We start from the raw sequence: 12,424 nt of genomic DNA, 5'->3' as shown, positions 1-12,424 counted from the left end.
GGCATGTTAAGTGCCCAAGGAAGCAGGGGACTAATTGTTAGGCTAGAGTCAATTGTATGGAAATAGGTACTTAGGTACGTATATACTTGGTCGGGACTCCACGGCAAACTGATAATGTAATATGCTACCTAGGTACACTAGGTAATATGCTAGGGTACATTTAGTTACCTTACATACCTATATAAGATACATCCTAAACAAGAGCTAGTAGATGCAAGACTAGGGCACCTAGCGGTAAAGAACCCTTGTCCACTGGCGCCCGCCTGCAAGTTCTTCTCTTTTAACGGGTTGATCGGCGACTAATTAACGGGCTGCCGTTCTAGTTTATTAAAAAGCGACTTTGGCCCTCTCTCGAAATATGGACGTTCTCTTATTTTGGACATTCTCTCCTGCCCGTGCTGCCCGTGGTAGTAATTCTTATGGGAGCGGCTGGGGAGATGTTCACATTCGAGTTACACGAAATCCGTGAAGGAAGCAAAAGCTGTATTGCATTTTGCCACTTTTTTCGGCCGTCGGTCAGAAAAGGGAACGTCCACATGGCCGGTGTAGTTTATGCATTACAGTAGCGAAGTTGAAGGAGGGTATCAACGTGTTTATCAACGTGGCCTTAGTGATTGACCTATCTGAGTAATGTGAGAACACAGCTTGTTCCTCAAGATATGTCTCCATTCTAAGAAGTAGCTAACCTCTCTACATACATACATTCTCACCTGTTGCTGATATAAAAACTCGTAAGGGTCCGTTAGCAGTTTTGGGGGCATACCACTCTACATACATACAATAAAGCGTACGTGCCACATGCAGCACGGTCTTCTTTGCAGATTAGAGGCGGGAGACACGCATCCGTTACGGGATTTCATGTAAATAATGAGACCACAGTGGAGAAGACAAGAAAACTCCCATACTTTTTTGAAAAATAGTCTTACGACAAGACTTGGGCAGAGACCTTTCGGACCCCATCGGAATACGCCACTGCCAAAGGGGGGGAATTCTCAGCCTAAGGATAAGCCGGCCGCATCTGCCTTGGATCAAGTTGATCAACAAGTTGCAGTTGACATTTGGCGATTGGCGGCAGCTCGGCGCCGGTCACCATCGACCATCGAGTTTACTCGTATGGGGTCCATGACAGGTCGCAAAGTTTTTACGCTAGCTAACACGATGCATGTCACTGCACACGCGGGACCGTCTTTAGCGGTTGGACACTACTGTATGTAGTGTAGTAGACGCTGGGGGCGTAATGTGGTATGAGCGTAAGAGAGGACGGGAATAGCCTTGTGTCGTAGTAGTAGTGCACATGTAGCTGCGGCGTAAGATGGAGGGTGACCGGAGATACAGTGCCTAAACAGGATATAACAATGAGTTGGCTTGCATCGAGAATATGCTTTCAGAGATCAACGAGACATATCACTTACATCTACTTATATGATAGGTTATTTGTTTGCCTGCTGTCCTCGGTATTTTTTGGTGGGATGGAATTGAGAGCTGATAATAAATGTGATGATGATGTTTTAGCCACAAGGAGAAATATATCTGCTCTATTATTGTATATAGTTACTTTGTACACTAATACATATGAAACTGAATATCATTTATTAGACTCATTCATATACATAGTATATCTTGAAAACATATTTACACAAGTACCTCACATATCTCTTAACCTAGCCCTATGTACTTACGATATTCGCATACGTACATACGTATATACAGCCTCTTACATCACCTGAGTATTCGTCGTCGTATAATATAAATTGTAATGCCGATGCAATTGCCCAATGTGGTTGGGGAGCCATGCATATAGTTGTCTTTGCATATACATGAATTAAGCGGTGAATATGCACAGTCCATCCTACCGATCGAATTCGTGCCATACATATTCACATTCATATCGGATTGGCTTATGCCTGAAACATGACCTAGCAATACATACATAACTACCTACATATAAAGTGCGTACGTATGGATTACTTTGTTACCTCTTCGCTGCTTCGCGTCAAACCCCGCTCGAGAATCTAAAGCTTTACCTACCTATGTAAGCATATTATACACTTTATATTCGAGTTAGGTATATGATAGCACGATTCGCTTCATAAAAGGTTTATAAAAGGGTATAGTTATATGATCATCGAAACGATTTACTCGTTAATATTAGTTATACCATCTAAGGTAAAAATTGATAGTTAATTTAATAAAATAAATCGCAACATACATACAATATTTATAAGACTCAAAAGCAAAGCCCGTTTTATAAAGAAAAGCATTCCCCGAACTTAGATCACGATGCCTTTTGCCTGCCGCCGGCTCGCAGTGGGGGGCAATCAGTTTATTCGCAAACTCCCAAATAAGGTATGTACCTAAGAAAAAGGGGTTGCAGTCGGCTATGCACATTCCATATCCGGAAGCAAAACAAGGCGACAAAAGCAAGCAGAGAGATGTTCGGATAATTACTTGAACATGTAAATACCGGATACTGGTACGTGCTATTCTAGGCCCCAGCCTCATAATAAAACATGTATACCTACATACATATATCGCCAAGACTCAAAAAGACTCAATTTATAGCGGTCAAAATACTTTGAACTACATACACTATATACATAATATGTAAACCCAGCCCCTTCTTCTCCTTCCTCTTCCTTGTTTCTTTCCCGCCCCGCCTCCCTCGGGACGGACCCCGGCTTCGAACACGTGGGAAAGTCACGATGGTTGCCCCCCCCTCTCCCCCCATGCTTGAGACGGAACGCCTAAAAGCTTCCAAATGGAAGCATTTTTATTCTTCTTCTCCCCCACTTTTGACCTTCTGCGCTAAAAACACCCGTAAGATGCTGTGTGTTAGATCCGAAGCCTAGCACTCAAGGGTTGAAAACTCCCGTGCCGAGACCATCACATCCCTTAATACTATGTATATATAGACTATAACTAGTTAGTAGAAGAACTGAAAGAAATATAACTACATCCACAATTATGTTTTATATAATTCGTTTCGAGGCCAAATCAACGAAACGGAATATCTAGGTACCTATCTACCTACATGTGTTAAGACCTGCGAAAAGAAAGCATCGGTTTTCTGAACCATAAGCACTAGACGATCCTTCCCCTAGGTAGATCCTCAACTCGATGTCAGAGCTACCTATCCTGCAAAGCAACAGTACAACGACATTCTATGCCCACCGGACATGGTGCGACTAATTTCACTCGCTACCTACCTAAATCTTAACAGCAGGGGAAAACAAAATAAATGTGACAGCGCGACCAGAGAGCAATTTAAAAAATCGCCGTTTTTTTTACCCCTGCCTAGCCTCTCACCCACGAGGTCACAGAACCCGCATGGCTAAATAAATATGGGATGATCCTATGTAAGTACCTATGTATGTATGTATGCACCTCATATTCCGCACCTACATTACGTAGTATGCCGAAGAGCAAAAAAAACCCCCCCAAAAAAACCGCGATGGTTACCGGAGTGCAAGGTCTACTTTAGCATACGGCATCCCGTTCGCGGATATACTGATTGCCATGTGTTCGGCCCGGGAGGAAACATTTCCTTCTACGTATTACATCACATGTTCGAAACTTGCAGGGCTGTGATAGATCTGGTCATGCCAAGACTCCTACACACACACACACACACACATGTATGTAGGTGCTTATGTGTCTATGTGCATACGATAATGCCCATAGGTAAGGGGGTAGTAGTAATACCTCGGCAAGACGGAGCTACGCATTATACACCACTATGCTGTATGTAGGGTCCACGACCCTTCCTCACCCAGGTGACCAACAAGGTAATCAGATATGTAGATATGTCATAATCGACGTTTCCATACCACCGAGGCGTACGTAGCCGCCGTAGACTCGGTCTCTTCCTCCCGTACCAGCTACGGCCACACCTCCACCTTCTCCCACCCATCCTCCACCAGCCCGCCCGGCGCCGTAGCCTCCGACTTCCCTCCCACAAACGTATACAGCCACCTACGGCCGCGTTCCGGATCGCTCAGATCCGTGCGATCGACGCCTTCCGGCACGATAACCACGACTCTGAAATTCGCCCTCGCGACCTCGTCGTTCAGATCCGTCACCTTCTGCCCCAGCCTCAACCTATCGTCATCCACCGGCAGCGCCACCGGCGTGCCGGAAGGCGGGTTCCGGAACGAGCCTCTCATCAGGGGACTTAGATTGCCGAAGTGCGCCGTGACTTCCCGGGTGAAGCTCCAGTCCTTGCCGTCGCTCTTGCGCCGCATCCGCGCTGTCAGCAGAGACATGACATGCTTCCCCTCCGCCGAGTCCTCGACGTCCGGGCCGAGGACATACGCCTTCCCGCGGACGCGCCACTGCGTGCCCGCCTCGCCAACCCAGAAGACAGCCTCGACAGGCGCGCCGCCGCCCGAGCCCCGGAGTTCCTCACCGGTCTCCTCCACGCCGAAGAGCTCCGCCATCTTATCCATGCGGCAGTCCGTCGTAAACGTCGGGAAGTCCGTCTCGTAGACGTCCGGGTTCAGCTCAGCGTCGTTCTTGGGATTCACCTGTAGCCCCGCGAGCAAGCCGCGGAAGACGCACGTGCGAGCACGCGGCGAGTAGACCGTACCAGACGGGGAAGACGTTTTCCGGATTGTGCTTAGAGTGAACTCCGGCGATGCCATCGTCTGGACGTGTTCTAGGAAGAGCTGTCTCCAGGGCGCTGGGCCTGGAGGAGATGTTGATGTTGCCATTGCGCGGTAAGTGAGTAGTAATTCGCAAGCAAGGCGATCTGTAAGTCGTACGAGTCGCGGGGAAGAGATGATTGGGCGGTAGGCGAATCGGATCATCAGCCGAATAGACTAAACGTGGCGATTACATTCAAAAGGTACCTGGTTCCCCCTTCAAAGTAAATTATGGTATATGGCTTGTCAACCGCTAGAGATAGATTGATAGTAATTGAACATTTCTATTGGTGCGTTTGTGTCTACGGAATACTAGAGGGGTTAATTTGATCTTGGAGAGAATATATAAATTCCATGATGACGTAATTACTCTCTATTAAAGACCAAAGAATAAAGACTAAAGACACTAAATCTAATACTAGACTGCAATTAAATTTAGTCTATTCTCTTAAAAATAACAACTTAAAAAGGTTAAATATTGCTGTGTGGGTATAAGAGAAGACAGGCTAGACTTGAAGAGTTAGACACACACCAAACCAAGACGGACACACACGCATGACGAAAATTAGTATTAACTATATAGGTCTAGGTACACAACGTACATACATACGACGTACGCATATACATACAATATATACAAAATATAACTAGTACAAGATATACATATATACATACATCCAAAACAAGCTTCGTAAAAGTATACAAAGCATACATATACGCCTATACCAATACCTTTATACAATAATCATGCACTCATGAGCGGCGTGAGCCTAAATAGTGTCTAATGCAATGTTCCTATCTATATGTCGAGTAACTTATTAAAACCTTGCCAAGGATGGTTACGAAGTAGCTATCTAAACTTTTTAAGCTCCTAGATGTGTACCTTACGTTTCGTCGGTGTATATAAAAAATAGTGACTACGGATGCGAAGGCGACCGGTACGCGGAAATATACCGTTCTCAACCCGACATGACCAAAGCTAGCAGGGCCATTCGGCAGTACAGACCGTACCTCATCTAGAGATATATTAGTAAATATTTCTAAGCCGTGAGAAAACTTGTTCAAACACTTACCTGTCTGAAATAAGCTGCGCGGTGATCGTAGTCAACTTCCTCCGCAACTTCTTCGTTCCTCGGCAGGGGATGTAGCACGCGGGTAGTCTGCTTCGCATGCTTAAGGGTCGCGTTATCGATGCGGTACGAATTCTTGACCTTCTCGTACTCTTCAATGCTGGGGAAGCGCTCCTTTTGAACCCTAGTGCAGTACAACACATCACTCCTTGATAGAATCTCCGGGGTAAGCTCCTCAGATTCGCAAAGTAACTGTCCAGATTCCTTTAGGAGGCTGCGAACTTCCGCTGGCAGTGCTAGCGACTTCGGCGAAACCAGCTGAACTTGGACCTGGTAGTGTCGTAGTAGATATACTAGCGAGTGAACTGGTCGTCCGTAGAGGAGATCACCCACAAAGGTAATAATCAAACCTTGTACAGTACCAAGCTCTTCACGGATCGTGAAGAGGTCAAGGAAAGCTTGCGTAGGGTGTTCTTTGCTTCCATTTCCACCATTGATGATAGGAACCTTGCTATACTTCCTTGCAACATCTACCGACGTTTCTTCCGGATGGCGTAGAACGATAGCATCGCCGTAACACTCAAGTGTTCTGAGTGTATCTTGAAGCGTCTCTCCTTTCTGAACAGACGAATGTGTTGTGGTGATAGGGATTGTCCTGCCACCTAGTCGTTGCATAGCTGCATCGAAAGATGCCGAGGTACGTGTCGATGGTTCATAGAACATGGTGCATAGAACCCGGCCGCGTAGGATATTAAGGACGCCTTCTCGATCGACACCGAGGCGCATCTCTTGAGCCACAGTGAACAGCAGATGAAGATCTGATCGCGTGTATTGCTTTACGGAGAGCACATGCGAGCTTTTGAAGGCGGAGGGTTGCATAAGGAGGTCATGCAGGGAGTCAACGAACGGTGCTCGTGCAGGTCCCGGCAAACTGAACTCTTCTGCACCTGGCACATTCCTTGAAGCAGGTCTCTGGTCGTCTGCCTCGCCGTCAGTCAACCGCGACATCCCCACTGGTTTCCCAATGTTAGAGAAGCGTCGAGTCCGGAGAGCATCGAAGGGATGCGTTTGTTGGGGCATAGGCGGCGACATAGGTGCAGGCATACTGCCATGAGTAGACATATCCTTCCCGAGAGGTGCCAGAGGAAGAAGTTCTCCATCGAGGCAGACCGTCTTGTTGTTGAAAGTAACCCTCTGCACCGCACCACGCATGGTCTTACCAGCAAATGGCGACCACGACGCTGTCTTGGGTATAGTGTGCGGGCGGTCAATTTCAATCTCAACTGAAGTTCCGACCTGTTCATGAAGCTCAAAGATCTCCTTTGGATTATCGTACAGCCGCGTCTTGACATCATCCAACGTTAACTTGCCTTCCGTGACAGACGTCAGCAGAAGAGGCAAGGCATCAGCAATACCAACTGTAGGGTCTGCATCAGATTGAATAGAATGCGCAAGCTGATACGGGAGACTTCCGATAGAGAAGACATCAATCGTGCTAAGATGATCCCAGAGCGCCTGCTGGTCGGCGGGTGCAGGAAGATACTGGCATTCGGGGAAATCCTTCCGTGATAGGTACAACGAATAAATCGACACGTCGCAAGTGACACTCAGGCCTTTCTCCTTGCTAAGAGCAATGAGCCGGATATCTTCCTTAGTCGTGACACTAGTGACATGGATACGCCTATTGTGAAGGCTCGCAAGTAACAGAATAGAGGCGAGGTCCGTAGTCTTAGCATCGGTCAAAATAGGCTTATGGGTAGGCCAAGAGTCGAAATGTGCAGTAACCGCGGCGACCTTGCTAATATTATCTGACAAATGGTTAAACGGGATAAAGAGCGATCCAACCTCGCTGGTTACTTGGCTAATTTGGTCGGCGTTACTGGATGTGGCCGACACGGAAAAGTTGTAATCACAATAGCCTCCTTCTTTGTTACTCTGCTGAGCAATCTTTAGTGTCCTTGCGTCGGTAATGGAGCCTTCAATGCCCATAGGTATAACTCGTATCATGCTGAAGCCTGAGGCGATTGAAGCTTTTGTAACAGCCTGAAGGTCATTGCTGCCCTGAGCACCAATTCCAGGTACGAAAGCAGCGATGTTGATCAACCCTGGAAGAACTATCGTGCGATGGCTTGTCTGGTAATCACGGTTGCTGATTTCTAATTCGAAATACCTTGCGATAGCCTCGATTAGAATCTTAGCATTTTTCACGTTCGTTACCAGCGGGATCTGGTAATCGACAGCCATTCGTCGGGTCTGATATCCTTTGCTCATATAATTGGCAGGGCGGCGGTACTTGTTGTTTGACGGAAGGTTTATGTAGAGGTTAATCATGTTCTTTGCCAGATGCTGCGTTAGTGAGAACTCAGATCTCTGATCATCTTCCTCGTTGCTAAGGACCTCCAAGAACTGGACAGGAATACCGTGTTCCTGAAGGAAGTCCGCAGTACCTGCAGTAGCAAACAATTTATATCCCATCTTCTGCAATTTCTGGACCGATGGGAGCATTTCTTTTTTATCCTTGTAAGAACCAATTGACAAAAGGATATTGCTCTTCGGAATCTTGAATCCGGTTGACATCAACGCCTTGAGATATGCTTCATATTTATCCATGCCGAAGCAAGCAACCTCTCCGGTGGAGGCCATCTCTACACCCAAAACTGGATCGGCACCAGACAGTCTCGAGAAGCTGAATTGCGGGACCTTCACACCGACGCAATCCGGCTGAAGAGTCGTTGGCGGGTATTCAGTAAACGGAACTCCCATGATTGCTTTAGTTGCCATCTCAATTAGGTCAACTCCCATGACCTTCGACACGAAGGGGAATGAACGCGAAGCTCGGACGTTACATTCAATAACCTTGATATCATTGTCCTTTGCAATGAATTGGATATTGAATGGGCCAGTAACGTTAAGTTTAGCGCCAATCTTCCGGGTAGCCTCTACGATACGTTGGATTGTAGTCGGCTCAAGATCCTGCGGCGGCAGGATAAGAGTCGCATCACCAGAATGGACACCGGCATTTTCGACGTGTTCAGATATAAAGTGACCCACGACAGTTCCGTCCTTCGCAACGGCATCCATCTCGATTTCCTTGGCGTTCTCAATGTACTTTGTAATCACCACAGGATGCTCACGCGAAACCTCTGCAGCCTGTTGCAGGTATAATGCGAGATCTGCCTCAGAGTACACAGTGTTCATCGCAGCACCTGATAAGACGTACGAAGGTCGAACTAGCACCGGGTACTCGACCTTTCGGCAGAAACTTCTCGCATCTTCGAAGCTTGTAAGCTCTTTCCAGGTTGGCTGGTCGACAGCGATTTCATCCAGCATACGTGAGAATTTGTAACGGTTTTCAGCCCTGTCGATCATCTCCGGCGACGTTCCCAAGACTTTAACCCCTGAACGTAGCAATGGCAATGCGATGTTGTTGGGGGTTTGACCGCCCATAGCACCGAGAACTCCGCTGGCGGATTCCATTTGATAGATATCAAGAATGGTTTCCAAATTGATGTTCTCGAAGTACAAACGATCTGCCTCGTCATAATCAGTACTGACAGTCTCAGGATTGTAGTTAACCATGATGGTCTTAAAGCCAGACTCCCGAAGTGTGCGGATCGCTCTCACTGAGCACCAATCGAACTCGACGGAGGAACCAATGCGGTAGACGCCTGATCCGAGTACCATTACGCCATGATCATTAAAACTAATGTCATGTGTTGAAGCATTATATGTGAGATAGAGGTAATTGGTATAGGCGGGAAACTCCGCAGCAACAGTGTCAATCTGCTTGACAAAAGGAGTTATGCCGAATTCTAGCCTCATACGTCTCACTGCCAGCTCATTGGAGTCCCAGAACTTTGCTAATTGGCGATCGCTAAATCCAAGTTGTTTGCCTTGGAGAAGTAAGTCTGGGCGCTCGGAGATTTGGCCGGTGGTATATGTGGCCATTTCCTTGCTAAACTGGCTCAGGCCCATCAATTTGTGCAAGAACCATTTGTCAATCTTGGTGAGCTCCCATATTCTATCCACTGAATAACCAGCGTGCATAGCATTTGCAATAGCGAAGAGACGCTGGTCAGATGGAGTTTGTAGCTCGTCGTCAATCGACATAAGCGCCTTAGTTTCACCAAAGCCAAGATTGTGGAAGTCAATAGCTCGAATTGCCTTCTGGATAGCTTCTTCAAAGGTTCTTCCGATACTCATAACCTCGCCGACACTCTTCATCGACGAACCGAGTTGCGTAGACACCCTAGTGAACTTCTTCAAGTCCCATCGGGGCATCTTGACAACAACGTAATCTAGAGAAGGCTCAAAGCAGGCGCAGGTTACCTTTGTGACTGTGTTCTTGATTTCTTTCAGCGGAATACCAAGCCCTAGTTTGGCAGCGATAAACGCGAGGGGATACCCCGTTGCTTTAGATGCCAATGCGGATGATCTTGACAGTCTCGCATTGACTTCGATGATGCAGTACTCCTTTGAAAACGGATTCAAGGCGTACTGGATGTTACACTCGCCGACAACACCTAGATGGCGGATAACATTGACTGCAGTCGTTCGTAGCATGTTGTAATCCTCATCTGATAGCGTCTGTGATGGAGCCACAACGATTGAGTCGCCCGTATGGATACCGAGAGGATCAAAATTTTCCATGTTGCAAACAGTGATGCAGTTATCTTGAGCATCTCGTACGACTTCGTACTCAATTTCTTTCCAGCCTTTCATGCTTCGCTCGATCAGCACCTGTGGGCTCGCTGCTAGAGCTTTATTGCAGAGGTCTAAGAGCTCGGCTTCGTTGTTAGCAAACCCGCTGCCCAGACCACCCAGAGCATAAGCAGCTCTAACGATGACAGGGAAACCAATGTCCTGAACGACACGCATGGCCTCCTCCACGCTGCTTGCAGAGGCAGATTTGGCGCACTTCTCGCCAATCGAATCCATACTGCGAGCAAAGAGCTCTCGATCTTCTGTCGTGATGATAGTGTCAATGGGTGTGCCTAGCACCTTCACACCGAGGTCTTCGAACTCATCTTTGAGCTGAATACCGACCTGGAGAGCGGTCTGACCTCCAAAGGTAACGTATATAGCATCCGGTCGTTCGTAAACAATAACTTTACGAACGAACTCGGCAGTGACGGGAAGGAAATAAACCTTGTCAGCCAAACCTTTCGAGGTTTGGATCGTTGCAATATTAGGATTGATGAGGACGGTATAAATACCCTCTTCCTTCAGAGCTTTTATAGCTTGACTTCCAGAGTAATCAAATTCGCCTGCTTGCCCAATGCTGAGACCACCGCTTCCGAGAACGAGAATCTTTTTAACATTGACACGCGGGTGCAATAGCTCGTTTTCTTCGGTGGTGCCGCCGGGGAAGCTAACTGGAGAATCCAGAAGCGTTTGATCCTTGGCGCAATTGACAATGGTATTTATAAAAACGTCAAATAGGAATTCAGTGTCGCGAGGACCAGGTGTACTTTCTGGATGAAATTGTACGCTGAAGTATGGCTTGTTGACATGCATGATTCCCTCATTGCTACCGTCGTTGGCGTTCACGAACAATTCTTTCCATTCCTCTGTAAGTGTCTTGGCGTCAACTGCGAAACCGTGATTCTGCGAAGTGATATGACACTTCCCAGTAACCATACTTGTACAAGGGATATTATGTCCTCTGTTACCAAACTTCATTTTTGCTGTTTTGGCGCCAGCCGCTTGAGCGAGTAGCTGATGACCAAGACAAATACCAAACACGGGTGTTCGGTTAGCCTCCATCGCCTTGGCAATCTGTTCTACGGGTTCGCGCATAACGGCAGGGTCACCAGGTCCGTTCGAGATGAAGAGACCATCGTATTCGGACCCCGCGCCACTAGCAAAGTCATGATTCCATGGGCATACAAGTACTTCAACGCCTCTGTTCAAGAAGCATCGAAGTTGGTTATTTTTCATGCCAACATCTAGACAGAGTACACGAAGAGGGCGTCCAGAGGGATGCTTTAAGGTTGTGGCGGGATCCGGCTTATATAGTTGGGGTTGTTTGATAGAAACTGCAAGCCAATAAGCATAATGATATTGACAGTCCGTCTATAGGGAGCACCTACCCTCTGCTACGAGATTTTTTGTGTTGGGATTAACCCAATCGATTGAATCAAAGTAAGGCTTCCAATCCTTCTTAATTTGATGGCTTACAACACCATTGGTGGCTCCATTTGTTAAATCCTGCTTTTGCAGCAGCATTCGGCCTAACATACTACCTTCTTGTCGAATACGTTCCGTTAGGGCCCTTGTATCGATACCATACATAGCAGGAACGCCCTGCTCCTTTAGCCATGCTCCTAGGGACGAGGTCGCGAGATAATGCGAGAAATCCTCGCCGGCATAAGAAGATACGACGAGACCAGCGATATGAATCTGGGAGGATTCGAAATGTGCAGGGCGGTCACGAAGTAGTTCGTCCATGGTTTCCCTAGAAGGCACACCATAGTTTCCCACGAGTGGGAATGTGATTACAAGAATCTGGCCACGATACGAAGGGTCTGTTACCGACTCTGGGTATCCCACCATACCAGTTTGGAAGACTAGTTCTCCAGCGATGCTCTTCTTAGCACCGAAGCTGTAGCCTTGGTAGGAGGAATGGTCTTGGAGGTCGAGGCACATGAGGCCTTCATCCTCCGAGTCGACCATCCGCGCAGAGGCGGGCTGATAATGGATTGGTGCCGTCAT

General features: G+C 47.3%; 2 protein-coding genes across 2 annotated transcripts; both read right to left on the bottom strand.

Moving 5' to 3' along the window:
- Positions 1-3,878: 3,878 nt before the first annotated feature.
- Positions 3,879-4,709, bottom strand: GL218_07088 (uncharacterized protein; the record flags this gene model as incomplete). Its single annotated transcript, XM_033583832.1, has 1 exon — positions 3,879-4,709. The coding sequence occupies one exon, from the start codon at positions 4,707-4,709 to the stop codon at positions 3,879-3,881; it is 831 nt and encodes a 276-aa protein (XP_033433173.1).
- Positions 4,710-5,599: 890 nt separating this feature from the next.
- GL218_07087 (Protein pyrABCN) lies at positions 5,600-12,424 on the bottom strand (the record flags this gene model as incomplete). Its single annotated transcript, XM_033583831.1, has 3 exons — positions 5,600-5,656; positions 5,714-11,748; positions 11,803-12,424. 3 exons carry the CDS (start codon positions 12,422-12,424, stop codon positions 5,600-5,602), a joined length of 6,714 nt encoding a protein of 2,237 aa, XP_033433170.1.

The sequence above is a fragment of the Daldinia childiae genome, assembly GCF_008694065.1.
Source record: "Daldinia childiae strain JS-1345 chromosome Unknown Scaffold8, whole genome shotgun sequence".
Taxonomy (NCBI): Eukaryota; Fungi; Ascomycota; class Sordariomycetes; order Xylariales; family Hypoxylaceae; genus Daldinia; species Daldinia childiae.
The sequence above is the reverse complement of the archived record's forward strand: the minus strand, read 5'-3'. Positions and strand labels throughout refer to the sequence as shown.